Genomic DNA, 12,777 nt, shown 5'->3' on the forward strand with positions numbered 1-12,777 from the left:
CAAGATTGTTGGTTGTTGAAGTATAGGATCAAGGTTTGATAACTTCCTGGTGATCATTTGAGTTTAAAGGCAGGGTTGGTCATTTTCAAAAAATAGCATGATTTTGAAAGTAGCATTCCCTCAGTGCTCCGTCTTCACCCCCTCTCCCTCCCCCCTCGCTAACACGGCGTAGTCTCATGTCTCATTCAGCGGTAAGTAAACTCACAGTATAAACTCTGATATCGGTGAAGCGCTTTGAGTGTAGGCTAGTGCACGCAAGGGGTACGAGTAGAGAGACAGGGAGGCGTGATTGGTTCATCAGATTGGTACCTGCTGGCAGACATTGGTTTAAGTTTCTACAGGCTTACAACTGCTACAGATGATGGATTTTCTTTGTTCCTTTTTCAGAGCACATGAGTTATTAATGTCTGTCAGGACCTAAAGACAATTTCAAGCAAAATCTTTAAAAAAGTGTATCTGGAGAAAACCCTACCCTTAAGGGTATAAAACACTGCTACTTTGACAAACCCCTTTCTTTATAACGCAGCACAAGTAGATTTGAATATTGTTGCATATTAAAAACAATCTGATGCGCTATTGTCACTGTTTTTGATTAGGAAGAACCCACTTTTCTTTTTACGTTACATAAAAAATACAAAAATATAGAGGGCTAAAATACAAATATAGATCAGTAGCCTATCAGGGACAGTACCTTTACTCTTTGGTCTTTAAGTCTGCTTGTGTTCGATGAATGACACTCACTGTCTGAAACTGAATGGCCTCTACAGTCCTAAAATTAGAACATGTTCTAAGTGGAAGCTACAGTGTTGTATGTGAGAAACACACTATCTGTGTGGGTCTGGCTGTTGATTGTCTGTTAGCAGGATGCAGATGCAGTTTCACATGTGTTTTTTTAGTGAGCCCTGAAGGGACTATGAATAGAAAAAGTACACATGAGGACATCGCGACAACAACCTTGTTTAACTCTTTTCACATTACTAAAAGTAAAACTCTTCTGATGGCTAGAATCATTATGAGTGATCAATGTTGTTGGCATACACATGAAGTGAAGGTTAAACATTTGAGACGAGGTCACCTGGCGTAATATCTAAATGGATAAACAAATACAATTAGAGGATCATGTATGCTACATGCTCGGTACTTTTCATAGAAAATACATAGGTTTGATATTTGGTCATTTATTTTACCAATCGGTGAATTACAAAAGTCTGTGTGTATTTAAAATCAATTGTTCAGAAAATATTTATCATCAACATCTCAAACTGCTACTTCTAATCAGAAGCTGACAACAGAGAGGAATCATTCACAGGGGGTGTTGTTTCTGACATATACGTACAAACAATTAATGCAGACAATGTGAAGTTACCAATGGTTGTGCCATTTTGGCTGTCCCCATCCAGTTTTTTTTTTTGAGCCGGAAGAACCACATTGGTGCAAGAAGGTCTATGTTGGAGTGGTAGTTGGAAAACATTACTTCTAAAGCGTAGGATATCGCTATCGAAGTCAGCATGGAATACCCCCCCATTCATATCAACTGTGGTTTTAACTGTAATGCCAATTTTGGCACGAGTACTTTGAAGAAAATTGAACAGCCAACTCCTTTGATAGTCTTTAGGTACAACCAAATGTGGAACTTAAATGTTAGACGTTACTTTCATAAACTAGTACAGCTAGATATACTAGATGATGAGAGAGAGCGATAACTATAGCCCATCAGCATAATACTCTTTATTTTTAATAGCTTTTATTAGGAAAACATATTCCAGAGCTGCAGCAGAATAATTCCCTGCAATGCAACATCCGACCAATTTACCAAAAACAAGCTGCTGCCTATCAAGACATACAGTCAAGGTGTCAAGATACCTCTGGCAGACTTGGGTGGATGTTGCATTTTGTGCGTTTCTTGTTTTTTTAATTTTTTATTTCTACCACTCTCTCCTCAGGCGATCTCGCTCAGAGTTCTGATTCAGCTTCAGAGTGGGTTCAGGTGGTTCTCTGCTCCTCCATCACACGGTTGGCACAGTAGTCCTGAATACCTGGCGGAGGACAGCGGAGAGGAATGTTTAGGTAAAGATTACAGTAAAGATCTTTGTGTGTGTTTTTGCTTTCATTATCTGCCTGCAAAAGCTGTAAGTGAATCATCTGATACCTAAACCGCATTTGATTATTCGACTTTTCCTGCTGTAGATATCAAATTTCGATCTTTCGTTCTTCCTCTTTGGCCGACTCTGCTTCCCATTTGTAAAGCGATCACTTCTCCTTTCATTACGTTCAATAGAGAATTGAGATAAACCATGGAGTCATCAAAAATCATGAGGGATTTCACTGGAATGCAAAAAAATAAACCGCCTGTTTGCGCCCGACTTCCTTACATTGGAAAGTTACAAAACCGGAAAAGGGTGTACTGAAGACGATGAGAGGCTGTCAAAACAGAACCTCTAAGACGCTGCAGCATGTTTACGTGTGCGTGTTTTGCAGGCATTACTGGACACACTCACTCTGCACAATCCTCTGGTAGGCCTGAGCGGCAGGAGAGTCCGGCACTTCACTGAGGAAAGACTTGCCCTCGTCGCAGCTTCGTGCGATCCTGGGGTCGAGCGGCACCTTCCCTAAAAGCGGTAGATTCAAATCCTGGCACATTTTCTCAGCGCCCCCGCTGGTGGGAGGGAAGATCTGCGACGTGTTCTGCAAGAAAGATGGACAGAGAAGGATCCAAGTTACATATGCATGCATTTTCCTGATGTATGGACCCTGAATGGGTTGTGGTGAGAATCATTACACATGTTGAGCTGAAATGTGGTCAGCGTTATCAACATAGTGTTATTTCTGGTTTCATTGAACAAACTCAAATATGTTTACTGAGTTCAGAAAGCTTATTCTACAAAAATGTATTGATTAAATCTCTACACCCAGTTTGTCATGTCGTTATTGTGTTTGCGAACGTGCATGTCTGCCCTTCTGTGTACATCACCGTTAATGACCTTGCATTTAGGACAAACGAAGCCGCTCATGTTCTCCACCACTCCGATGATCGGCAGCTTGACCTTCTGACAGAACCTGATCTCCTTTCGCACGTCCTGCAACGAAACCTCCTGCAGGGAGGAAAAAAAAAACACAAAGGACAAACGTACACACATTTAGAGACCGTTGTTGTCCAGCTCAATTACTCGCTTTATTTAAGTGTTGTGCAACTTCCTGATCACAGATCACTGATAAGGTTACGCAACCAAGCCAACAAGATCCCCACCGTCATGTTCTGGGAAACTCAAATACGTTCATCTTAAACTCATCCATGAATGCTGGAATCCTCAGGATAATACTTACCGTTTGTTTGTTTTTGTTTTTAATCGGTTTTTCGAGAAATGTAAAACTTTACAAATACAAAAAACTGCTGATGTCGGAGTACAAACTAAATGTTGCATATTGAGTATTATCTAATACGCCCAGAAGGACCTTGTACATTATAAACATATAATCAAAAGTGAACAAATCACTGCAGTGGCACACAAACACAAACAACATACAGTACCCAGCTCTCAACCCAGATAGCTCTAGATAATATCCCAGCCCACTAAGACTCCTATCAAAGTCTCTTTAAATTGAAATTAGCTGCTGTCTCCATATTGAGCAGGTAAAGGTACTCTACCAGCCATGACGCCTTCATGAAGCACGCTGGCTTTAGTATCGGTCTTTTAACTGAGAGGCAATCAAAGGCGTGACACAACTGGGCTAGTTAAGCTTTCATGCTTACTGCCTAAAATACAAACAGTAGGAGATAAAGTTAGAACAGTATCCAAGATCTCTGACATGATGGTGTGCTCCATTATTACAGGATATGACTTACTGTAAAGGTAACAGACTCAGACTGTATAAAACATGGACATAGGTTTTTGAAAAGTCTTCATGAAGCCCAATGGTGGGACGTCGCCATGTTGGAAATGCTGACTCCACCTCAAACAGACTATAGCGGCTAAGCCTAAAACTTAAAGCCACTGAGGGGCTGCATAGACGGGCTAATCCAGCCTATGAATTGACACGCTTGCCGGCTTTGCTCCTGAGCGTGAGCATTCGAAAATAAGACAGTCCAATATCTTCTTTGTTTCGGAATATTTATTTCCTCGTTCCATCATTGTCTTGATTACTGTCACATGTGAACTGTTCAAACAATAATCGACAGCAAACATGGCTCCTACACAGACTAAAAGGTGAAGCTGAGACGTGCCCTAAGCGTCCTGGCAAAAAGCTACAACGCATCCACCAATCTGTTGACTCAACCAACTCATTATTATGCAATCTTAAGAATGAATGTCATCCAAACGAATAAGTCGTGAAAAAAAACTCACCTCCTTAAAGATTTTTACCAATGATCAAATTAGCTGTTAAGACAAAAACATTTTTTGTATCATAAATAGGTTTATTTTCACTGTAAAAATTGGCATTTTGATATGAGACATAATGGGGATTCTTTGAACTGACGATTTTTGAACTGGCTTTTTTTATTTTATTTATTTATTTATTTTTTAAACAATGGAGGTTGACGGTTGATCTGACCTCTCTTGGCCAATCTTTTTCAACATGTGCAATATTTCACAAGCACAAATCAAACTGCACCCTTTATGGGAACATTTGAAACTCAAACTGAAGTAGTTTCCAAAGACGGCTCAGTCATGTTGTGATTTATCATCTGATGCTTCCTGTTTTACCGCATTTAATTGTATGATAATTTGTATCGCTCTGGTGGTTGTTGTTGAGCTTGTTTTGTTTTGTTTTTGGATATGTTGTCAACTGAGTTCGTATTTTAAATGTCAGTCAAGAGAAGCATAGAGAGAGAAGTATGGCAAATATCATTTAAATAAAAACACTGTATTGTGTCTCATCTGTTTATATACTTGTATTTAAATAAACATTAAATAAAGACAGGAAGAGAAATGCACATCAAAGACAAAAGACAGGATAAAACAGTAGACAAGAATTATCTTGAGTGAAAAGAGCTAAAGCAAAAGTATTAGCATAAATAGTTTCCCTCTCTTCGCAGCTGCTATACTGAATCCCTTGAGAGAAACAGTTCCCACGTCTAAAGATGAGGAAATGTGGGAGTGTAAGAAAACACACTACGCAGAAAGAACCTGATATCAACCAGACTGGATTCTGGATTCCTTCCCCGGTACTTCCCAGCTTGTTGTTTGGTTAGTTTTTGGTTAGTAAGAGCTGAAAGAAAGAGGATGTGATTCATCTGCTGTCTGACCTCATAGGTCCCCGGCATTTAAAAAAAAAAGGAAACGTTTTGTTTTCACAAAGTTCACCAGTTAAACAAAGTTAGTACAAGTGCAAATATCAACATGAAAACAAGGTCATAGTGACTGACATCATGTGCAGGGACAAGACAGAGCAGATCTATTCTAAAGTAGAGTCAGGGGATTTGTTAGCATGCTCAAAGCTAAACACATAGATAACTATTGTTTACATTTGCCTCGATGCAAAGCTGATGAACTGCAGTAAAAGTCACATTGATGACAGGCAGCAGAGCATGCACATTCAGGAAAGACATCCAGGGGAATTGTCAAGTCCAACGATGGCGGTCACCATATTGAAAATGACGTCTCACCCTAACTTTCAGTCAGCCTAGTAAAAGGCAAAGACTTAGAGCTGAGGCGGGCCTTAAGCTTCCTGGCTGAAAACTCCTGCTGCACCTGCTTTCAGTCATATCAGTCACGGCCCTGATTATGAATTACTCTTATCCTACATAAAATAAAAACACATGAGGTATAACAAATTACCTCAATTGTATAATGCCTGTCGATTAAGTAATGAGCTATTTGGGCCAGCCAGCCTCAAGTGGACACTCAAGGAACTGCAGCATTAGCACTTTGGCATTGGCTTAATTTGTCAACGCCACAGGTTGGTGCTAGTTCAAAACATATTTCCTTCATGTTTTTGTTTTTGTGCTAGTGCACTTTCTTTGGACTTTGAACAGGCCGATGAACAGAGGACCGACAAAGCAAAGGATTCAACAACAGCGAACAGAAGGGACCGTGAAACAATGCGTGCTGAAGCCTGCCGGCATTGTGCTGTTTTATGACACCTGTAGTTTTATAGAACTCAGACCTCAGAAGAGGAAACCTATAGATACACAGTTTATTTAATCTTGTTAAAGACTGTGGTGTAACATTTTACTGCCGTTATTGTCTTTGGTGTAAACAAAATAAAAACTAAACCTGCAGGTCATAACTTAATATGGCGCCATGCTGCACTTTATAACCACTGCAGAACACACCTTAATCAAATGACATGTGCAGGAGTAGAATAACTCAAATAGGAACGCAGTGATGACTGCAAAACATTTCGAGTGCATACTAGGAAATATGCCTTTTAATCATGAATAGTGTTAACTTTATCAGGCTTATCGTCCCTCAGCCGACCACATGATCTTAAAGGTCTAACTAGGTTTTAAATAGTTTAAAGAAGTCTCAGAGTTCCCCAAAACATGTCTGTGAAGTTTCTTCCTAAAAATCCACTCTGGTCCTGTATTTCATCATGCCTATAAACCCCTCTATCTCAGCCTTGACGCAGAAACGGGCTGTTTACAGGCTGTTTCTGCGTCGGTAGCTTTAAATGCAAATGAGCTGTGTTTGACCACGCCCCTTTGGAAGGGCTTGTGTGGCTCTGGCCTTCTTGCACCATGCCTGATTGTTTACTGTTAGAATGCAGACTCAGCGGGCAAAACAAACACCTAGCTGTGGGAGTGTCACCCACCTGGGGGAAGGGGTTACTGCCCTTTGTGATGTCACAAAGGGAAACTCTTCGAACGGCCTGTTTGAGCACACATTTTCTGAAAAGTGGAGGAGGCAAATAACGGACAGGATGGACTTTTCTCATAATCTGGGGGTTTGTAGACAAACTAGGGACAAGTCTTAGTGTTAGAAAAACATGACGAAGTGTATTTTAGCATAATATGTGACCTTTAATATATTTGAGAATTACCTCCTACATTACCCCCAACAACACGTGGTAACTGACTTAGATGAGTGTGGAAGGTGTGAAAGTCACAGCAGGAGTGCCGGCTTCAGTCAACGGATGCAACTCTCACTTTTTTTTTCTAAATCTGTAGTAGCTGTTTCATTATTACTCTTCAAAGTCGCTGAAAGAACAACTCCAGATGGTTGAAATATATTCTGGGTAATGTAGTCATATCACTGTGTGAAAGAAGACTGATGCAGTTCGTAGGTGGAATTTCCCTGTACAGGTGCTGCAGCTGCTTTGAACGTTATTTGATTTCTGCCTGGGCGCTTGTGTTTGTGCTACCTGTGGTGTGGTGATGATTACAGCTCCATCGACGTGGGTGGAGCTTAGGTACTGCACTATGGACAGGTGTTCGTCTGAGGTTCCAGGGGGCGTGTCCACGATGAGGTAATCCAGTTCCCCCCAGTCGACATCCCTCAAAAACTGCTTGATCATCCCTGATTTTGGACAAACACCACACCGGTTAAAGGGATATGACACGAAAACAGTAAAACACATTTTAAGCACACACTTGCACTAAAACATTACCATTCTTCTTTGGTCCTCTCCAGATCACAGCGTCATCGGGGCTACTGAGAAGGAAACCGATGGACATGACTGCCAGGTTGTCCTCCACATACTGCAACACACACACACACACACACACACACATGTTAATGATATTTGTATAACTAGTGACTAATGTCATTAACACCTAACATTTATGAATGGATAGAAATGAAATATGAGATAATAACATGAAAAGGGTGTCATTTTCTGTCCAAAAAGAACGATTTTTGCAGATTAGGAGATGATCATTATCATTAGCTTGCTCTTTTTTTTCATTTGTTGCAATGTAAACAGATTTGTACTGTTTAATGATTCATTCTTGACATAGATCTTTTTACTGGATAAATAAAAGGGAATTGCGTGTGAAATGACTCACCACTGGAGACCATCCAGAGCCGCTCTGGTGAACCTGCACAGAGAGAACAGATTGTTGACCAGCAGTGAAATGTGAGGGGATAATGACTGTATGGGGGTGGAAAGCAGATGTCTTGACAGAGTAAGAGTAATTCATGTTAACAAAAAGATCCCAATCCAGGCTAAATTCTTGACATTCATCTGTGATATCTACTGCTCATTATAATATGTGCAACTTGTGCTAAAGTCAAATCCCGGTGACAAATGACAAATGTAGAAGGGTGTATTTCTTTAAACATATCTGCTCACCTGTTCTCCTTCTAAGCCCATGATCCGAGGAATCGATGGACCACAGATGTCTACATCCAGCAGTGCAACCTGAAAGTGAGACAGAGGGGGGGGGAGTTCAGTCCTGTTTCCTCTTCACCCCATATGAAGAGACATCCGTGACACATTATTAAATTATACTTTAAACTATTGGAAAGTTTAGTCTTCTTGAGGTTTTTTTATTTTTATTTTAAATGGTAAAAGATTTTTAAATGATTTTTGAACTGACAAATCTGCCTTTCTAGTGAACCTTATGGCATCTGCAGTGACCTCTAGTGGTATTTAATTGTCACTATTGGACAAATTAAATCTTAAGAAAACAATCAGCCCAGAGGGTTTAAGACACCACATGCTGAAGTTGCATAAAAATCACAGCATCTTAAACTCTGCTAGGGCTCTGTGACTTGTGCAGTACGAAAATAAAAGAAGAAAAGATTACCTCCTTTGTGTTGTCACTCGCCAGGGCATGAGCCAAGTGAGCGCTGAACGTGCTCTTTCCCACTCCTCCTTTTCCAGACAACACCAGGATCTTGTGTTTGACTGTTGAGAGCTTTTCGCCTATCTCTGCAATGGCTGGAGATGAAACAGAGAGGGAGAGGAAGGATGGATATGTTTAGCAGCAGCACCAAATTTCAAATGCAAAGAAAACAAAGGCCCACTTAAAGACATGGTTTCAGTTCATGACCTGCACTCTTTTTTTTTATTAGGTTTTTTTCTCAAGCGTTCTCTTACCGGGGTCTGGGGCCTTGGTGGCTCCAGAAGCACACAGTCTCTGGTTTGGACATCCCTGACATGACGATGTCTTTCCTGCTTGCTCACTTTTTGTTCCCGGACAATCTAAAAGAAATAATCAGAAACCATAAAGCAGTGTCCAAATTAGATCAGCCTTTAAAAAATAAAATAAAATAAAATAAAAAAGCCTGACACATAGTTTTAAGAGTGAATGAATTGGGGGGGAAAAAAGAAAATACAGGGCATTTTATTATTATTCTAGTTGAGATTACAGATGAGCCAAACAAACAATAAATATCAGATTGTTTTTCTTTGGAAAATGTCAGGCAAATATTCTAGTTTGGTAGGAGTGCTGCCATAAAAATAACACACACACACACACACACACACACACACACACACACACACACACACACACACACACACACACACACACACACACACACACACACACACACACACACACACACACACACACACACACACACACACACACACACACACACACACACACACACACACACACACACACACACACGTTTTAATGACGAATGAAAACTGTTACTTTCTACACGGCTCCCTTTGTGCTGTGATGCATTCATGTTGCGTCAGAATAATCGGAAATTGCTTTTTAAAACTTGGAAAATTACCTTAAAGACTTCATAAATTTGGGACAATAACTGGTAAAGTCGGAACAAAAAATCTTGGTAGGCCTGTCAGACTAACAGACTTTACGTTGTTATCAAAAAGTAGAGAGAGAAAAAATAAATCAGAAACAAACTTTGGCTTGATGGTAAAAACGTTTTTTTTTTGTGCTTGCAAAGAGTATCAAACGTTTTGATGAATTTGTCAGTTATCGTAAACGATAAGGCTGTGCAGGTAGAGTCACCTGAACTAAAGAAGAACAGGTAGGAGGCATCCATTCCCACATAAGGACTCAAATTCGTGAACACAACTTAAAACATCCGAGGAGCACCTGAATGCAAGGTGTGAGTCAGCAGATTTTACTGTATGCGTCCATGAAACAAATATTTTCAGTACTGTTAAAGCAGCTTTTTATGCATTTATTTTTTGCTTTTAAGTCAGAAGTTAATATTTTCAGCAACGACCTAAAGAATTTAATTTAATGGCAGTAATTAAAAAAAAAAACAAAAAAAAAACAACTGCGCCATTAAATTTTACAAATCAAATTCGGCTTAATTTCAACTTAATTCCACACAGTTTGAGTACATGTGACTACTGAATGTTATTGTAGCTGTTTAATTACATTACTAGTGTATAAAACCCTGAAAGCTATTAAAATACAGAGTTGACAACACTGCTGAGTGTCACAGTGAAAGAGAGACGTTTCTCCAAAAGTTACCACAGCCCTAAACTACATTTATGAAAGCCGACGAGCACTAGAAAGTAACTGTATGTGACATTTTATTAAGATAGCAAAATCTGTTTATGTTGAATAACTCACGCTCAGGTGCATTATCTGGTACGTCTTCCATCTTTGCGCGACTGTCCACCCGTTTAAATCTTCCCCCTTGAAGGTTCCGCATACGCACAACTTCTGTGTATATTATGCAAGAGTATGAAATCTTTTTTTATTTTTTGTTGGTTTTTTTTTTTTTTTAAATGAAGACATTTGTCCAGGTGTTTACTCCAACATGATTTTAAAGTCTTCTAAAATAGCAATAGTGGGACTTATTGGGTTTTGTAAAAACAGCAGTTCGCAAAAACGAACTTCATGAAGGAAACAATCACTCATAAGTCAATTTTTACATCAACCATGTTAATGTTTTTTTTTTTAATTGGATGTTGTAAATATAGCTACCTCAACAGATTTCAGAATAAATAGAAAATAAACTTTTTCTTAAACAATCAACAGAGTTTAGTTTACTGACTGACTGACTGACTGGTCAAATGTCTCCACAAGGGGGCGCTGTTGATTAGCAAACCATTGTGATATTCACACATACACAGAAATGAAGGAGACCACGTGTTGGTCCCCATCTGACAAACTTTACACTGAACTTCATTCACTGCACAACAAAGCTTCCACATTGGCTGTATATGGAGGATATCTGTAATATGGCTAAATTACATTTTATTGAGATTACAGTTTTTTTTTTTGTCTCGGCACTGATTTTGGAAATTAAGTATAAGAAACAATAAAGCAAATGTTTTGGTGAAATAATCCAACCTTTTTTATGAACTTGTACCCAAAGAGTCATGGCTGTTAGAACGTGGTCTTGAGTTTGCATTTTCAGATGAGGCTGGTTAAAGGGACATCAAAAGCAAGAGAGAGAGAGAGAGACAGACATTGAGGCAGACTTAAATAAAATGAGTAAGGGCTGCAGAGTGAGAGGCAGAGAGAGAGAGAGAGAGAGAGAGCAGAGACAGGGGTTGTCATTAGTCGTGTAATTCATCCCTCGAGGCTACGTGAAAGTCTAAGCAGAAAAAACAACAACTGTGCAATAAGAGACAGAAGTTAGAGAGTAGTTTTTTGATGATATCCTTCCTCTTTCTTCCCATGACTCCCAGACACTTTGAATGAAATACAAAACAGTTGAACTGGCTGTTTGAAAAGGGAGGAGAGACACTCTAAAGAGACTTAATCCAACCTAGCGTGCTCTGCTAAATCTTAAAACAAGGAAAATATGAACTAAATGCCACTTATACGTCACTTTGACCCTTAAGAGGACTTTTTGTGGACGAGTGGACAAGCACTATTGTGGATTGTAGTTGTGGCAGTAGATACCCATCTATGCAGTACTTAAACAATATGTCAGAGCAGTTTACACTATATACTATATTCACACAGCAGCAATTTAACTTAGAAGTAAGACTTCGTATATGGGAAGCTCTAGTGCTATTCAAATGTAGGACTGTTGTGTTCCAGGTTTTAGCTCACGATGTAGGGTAGCTGACACGTTCTTATCATTTCAGTACTTCTTCATGGATCAGCAGCTGAAGAGACAATGAACAGTCAAACTCTGGAGGGAGAGTGGCCCATATTTCACTCTAAAACAACATATATAACATATACAAACGTAAGGATGATAAATAATATATACTAAAAGGTGGCTGATATTATGAACAGTACCTTGTGTATTTTCTCTACGCAGGTCATTTGAGAGGTTACATCATCAGTCATTACTTTCTACGCAGTGTTCATTAGATGGAATAGTTCATATTAAAGTCACATTGTGTCCTTTCAGGGAGTGGCAAACACACACACACACACACACACACTCAAACCGAGTTACTCAGCGAAAAAGGTTAAGCCTTGCAAGTCATCCCATAAAGAACAATACAAAACACACGCGCCTTAACATAACTCACACTCTTGTTATAAGGATTAGATTAGCAGAGGGATATTTGTGTGTGTGCGTTTGTTTGTGGGGAAGAGCGTGGCATTGCAGACTTGTCACACGACTGAAGAGGAAAGAGGAAGTAAGTCGTTTATGGAAAAATGATGGGTGTGAGCTGGGCGCACAACAAGTTCAACAGGAAACAAAGTATTCGTGGATTTCATTTGGATTTGAACTTGTACTTGTACTTTCACTGACTCTTCGACAAGAAATGACGATAGAATTGAAGACTACACACTCAGGCAAAAAATTCAGAGTTCAGACTCTGAGTCTCCTTGTTGTTGAATTAAATTTTTTTGCACACTTGTAAAATATGGGGATCTTTACTTGTAGTCTCCAGCCCGCGTGAACGTCCTCCCGGCACACTTCTGCTTTTGTGCAAGGCTGCATTCAGACCATCGACTGTGTATAAGGATGGACGCCACGTCATACC

General features: G+C 39.6%; 1 protein-coding gene across 1 annotated transcript; it reads right to left on the minus strand.

Moving 5' to 3' along the window:
• Positions 1-1,162: 1,162 nt before the first annotated feature.
• nubp1 (nucleotide binding protein 1 (MinD homolog, E. coli)) lies at positions 1,163-10,528 on the minus strand. Its single transcript, XM_020656758.3, has 10 exons — positions 10,448-10,528; positions 8,983-9,087; positions 8,690-8,823; positions 8,233-8,301; positions 7,946-7,978; positions 7,549-7,639; positions 7,303-7,457; positions 2,982-3,092; positions 2,499-2,685; positions 1,163-2,036 (listed from the first exon to the last, which is right to left on the minus strand). Exons 1-10 carry the CDS (start codon positions 10,476-10,478, stop codon positions 1,984-1,986), a joined length of 969 nt encoding a protein of 322 aa, XP_020512414.2. The 5' UTR covers positions 10,479-10,528; the 3' UTR covers positions 1,163-1,983.
• Between the last annotated feature and the right edge of the window lie 2,249 nt (positions 10,529-12,777).

This window comes from Labrus bergylta, chromosome 16 (genome assembly GCF_963930695.1).
Source record: "Labrus bergylta chromosome 16, fLabBer1.1, whole genome shotgun sequence".
Classification (NCBI taxonomy): Eukaryota; Metazoa; Chordata; class Actinopteri; order Labriformes; family Labridae; genus Labrus; species Labrus bergylta.

Coding starts and splice junctions, on each gene's coding strand:
- nubp1 (XM_020656758.3), bottom strand. CDS start 10,478: ATGGAAGACGTACCAGATAATGCACCTGAGC. Junction 7,640..7,945: donor GCTCTGGATGGTCTCCAGTG/GTGAGTCATTTC, acceptor TGTGTGTTGCAG/TATGTGGAGGACAACCTGGC. Junction 7,458..7,548: donor GAGAGGACCAAAGAAGAATG/GTAATGTTTTAG, acceptor GTCCAAAATCAG/GGATGATCAAGCAGTTTTTG.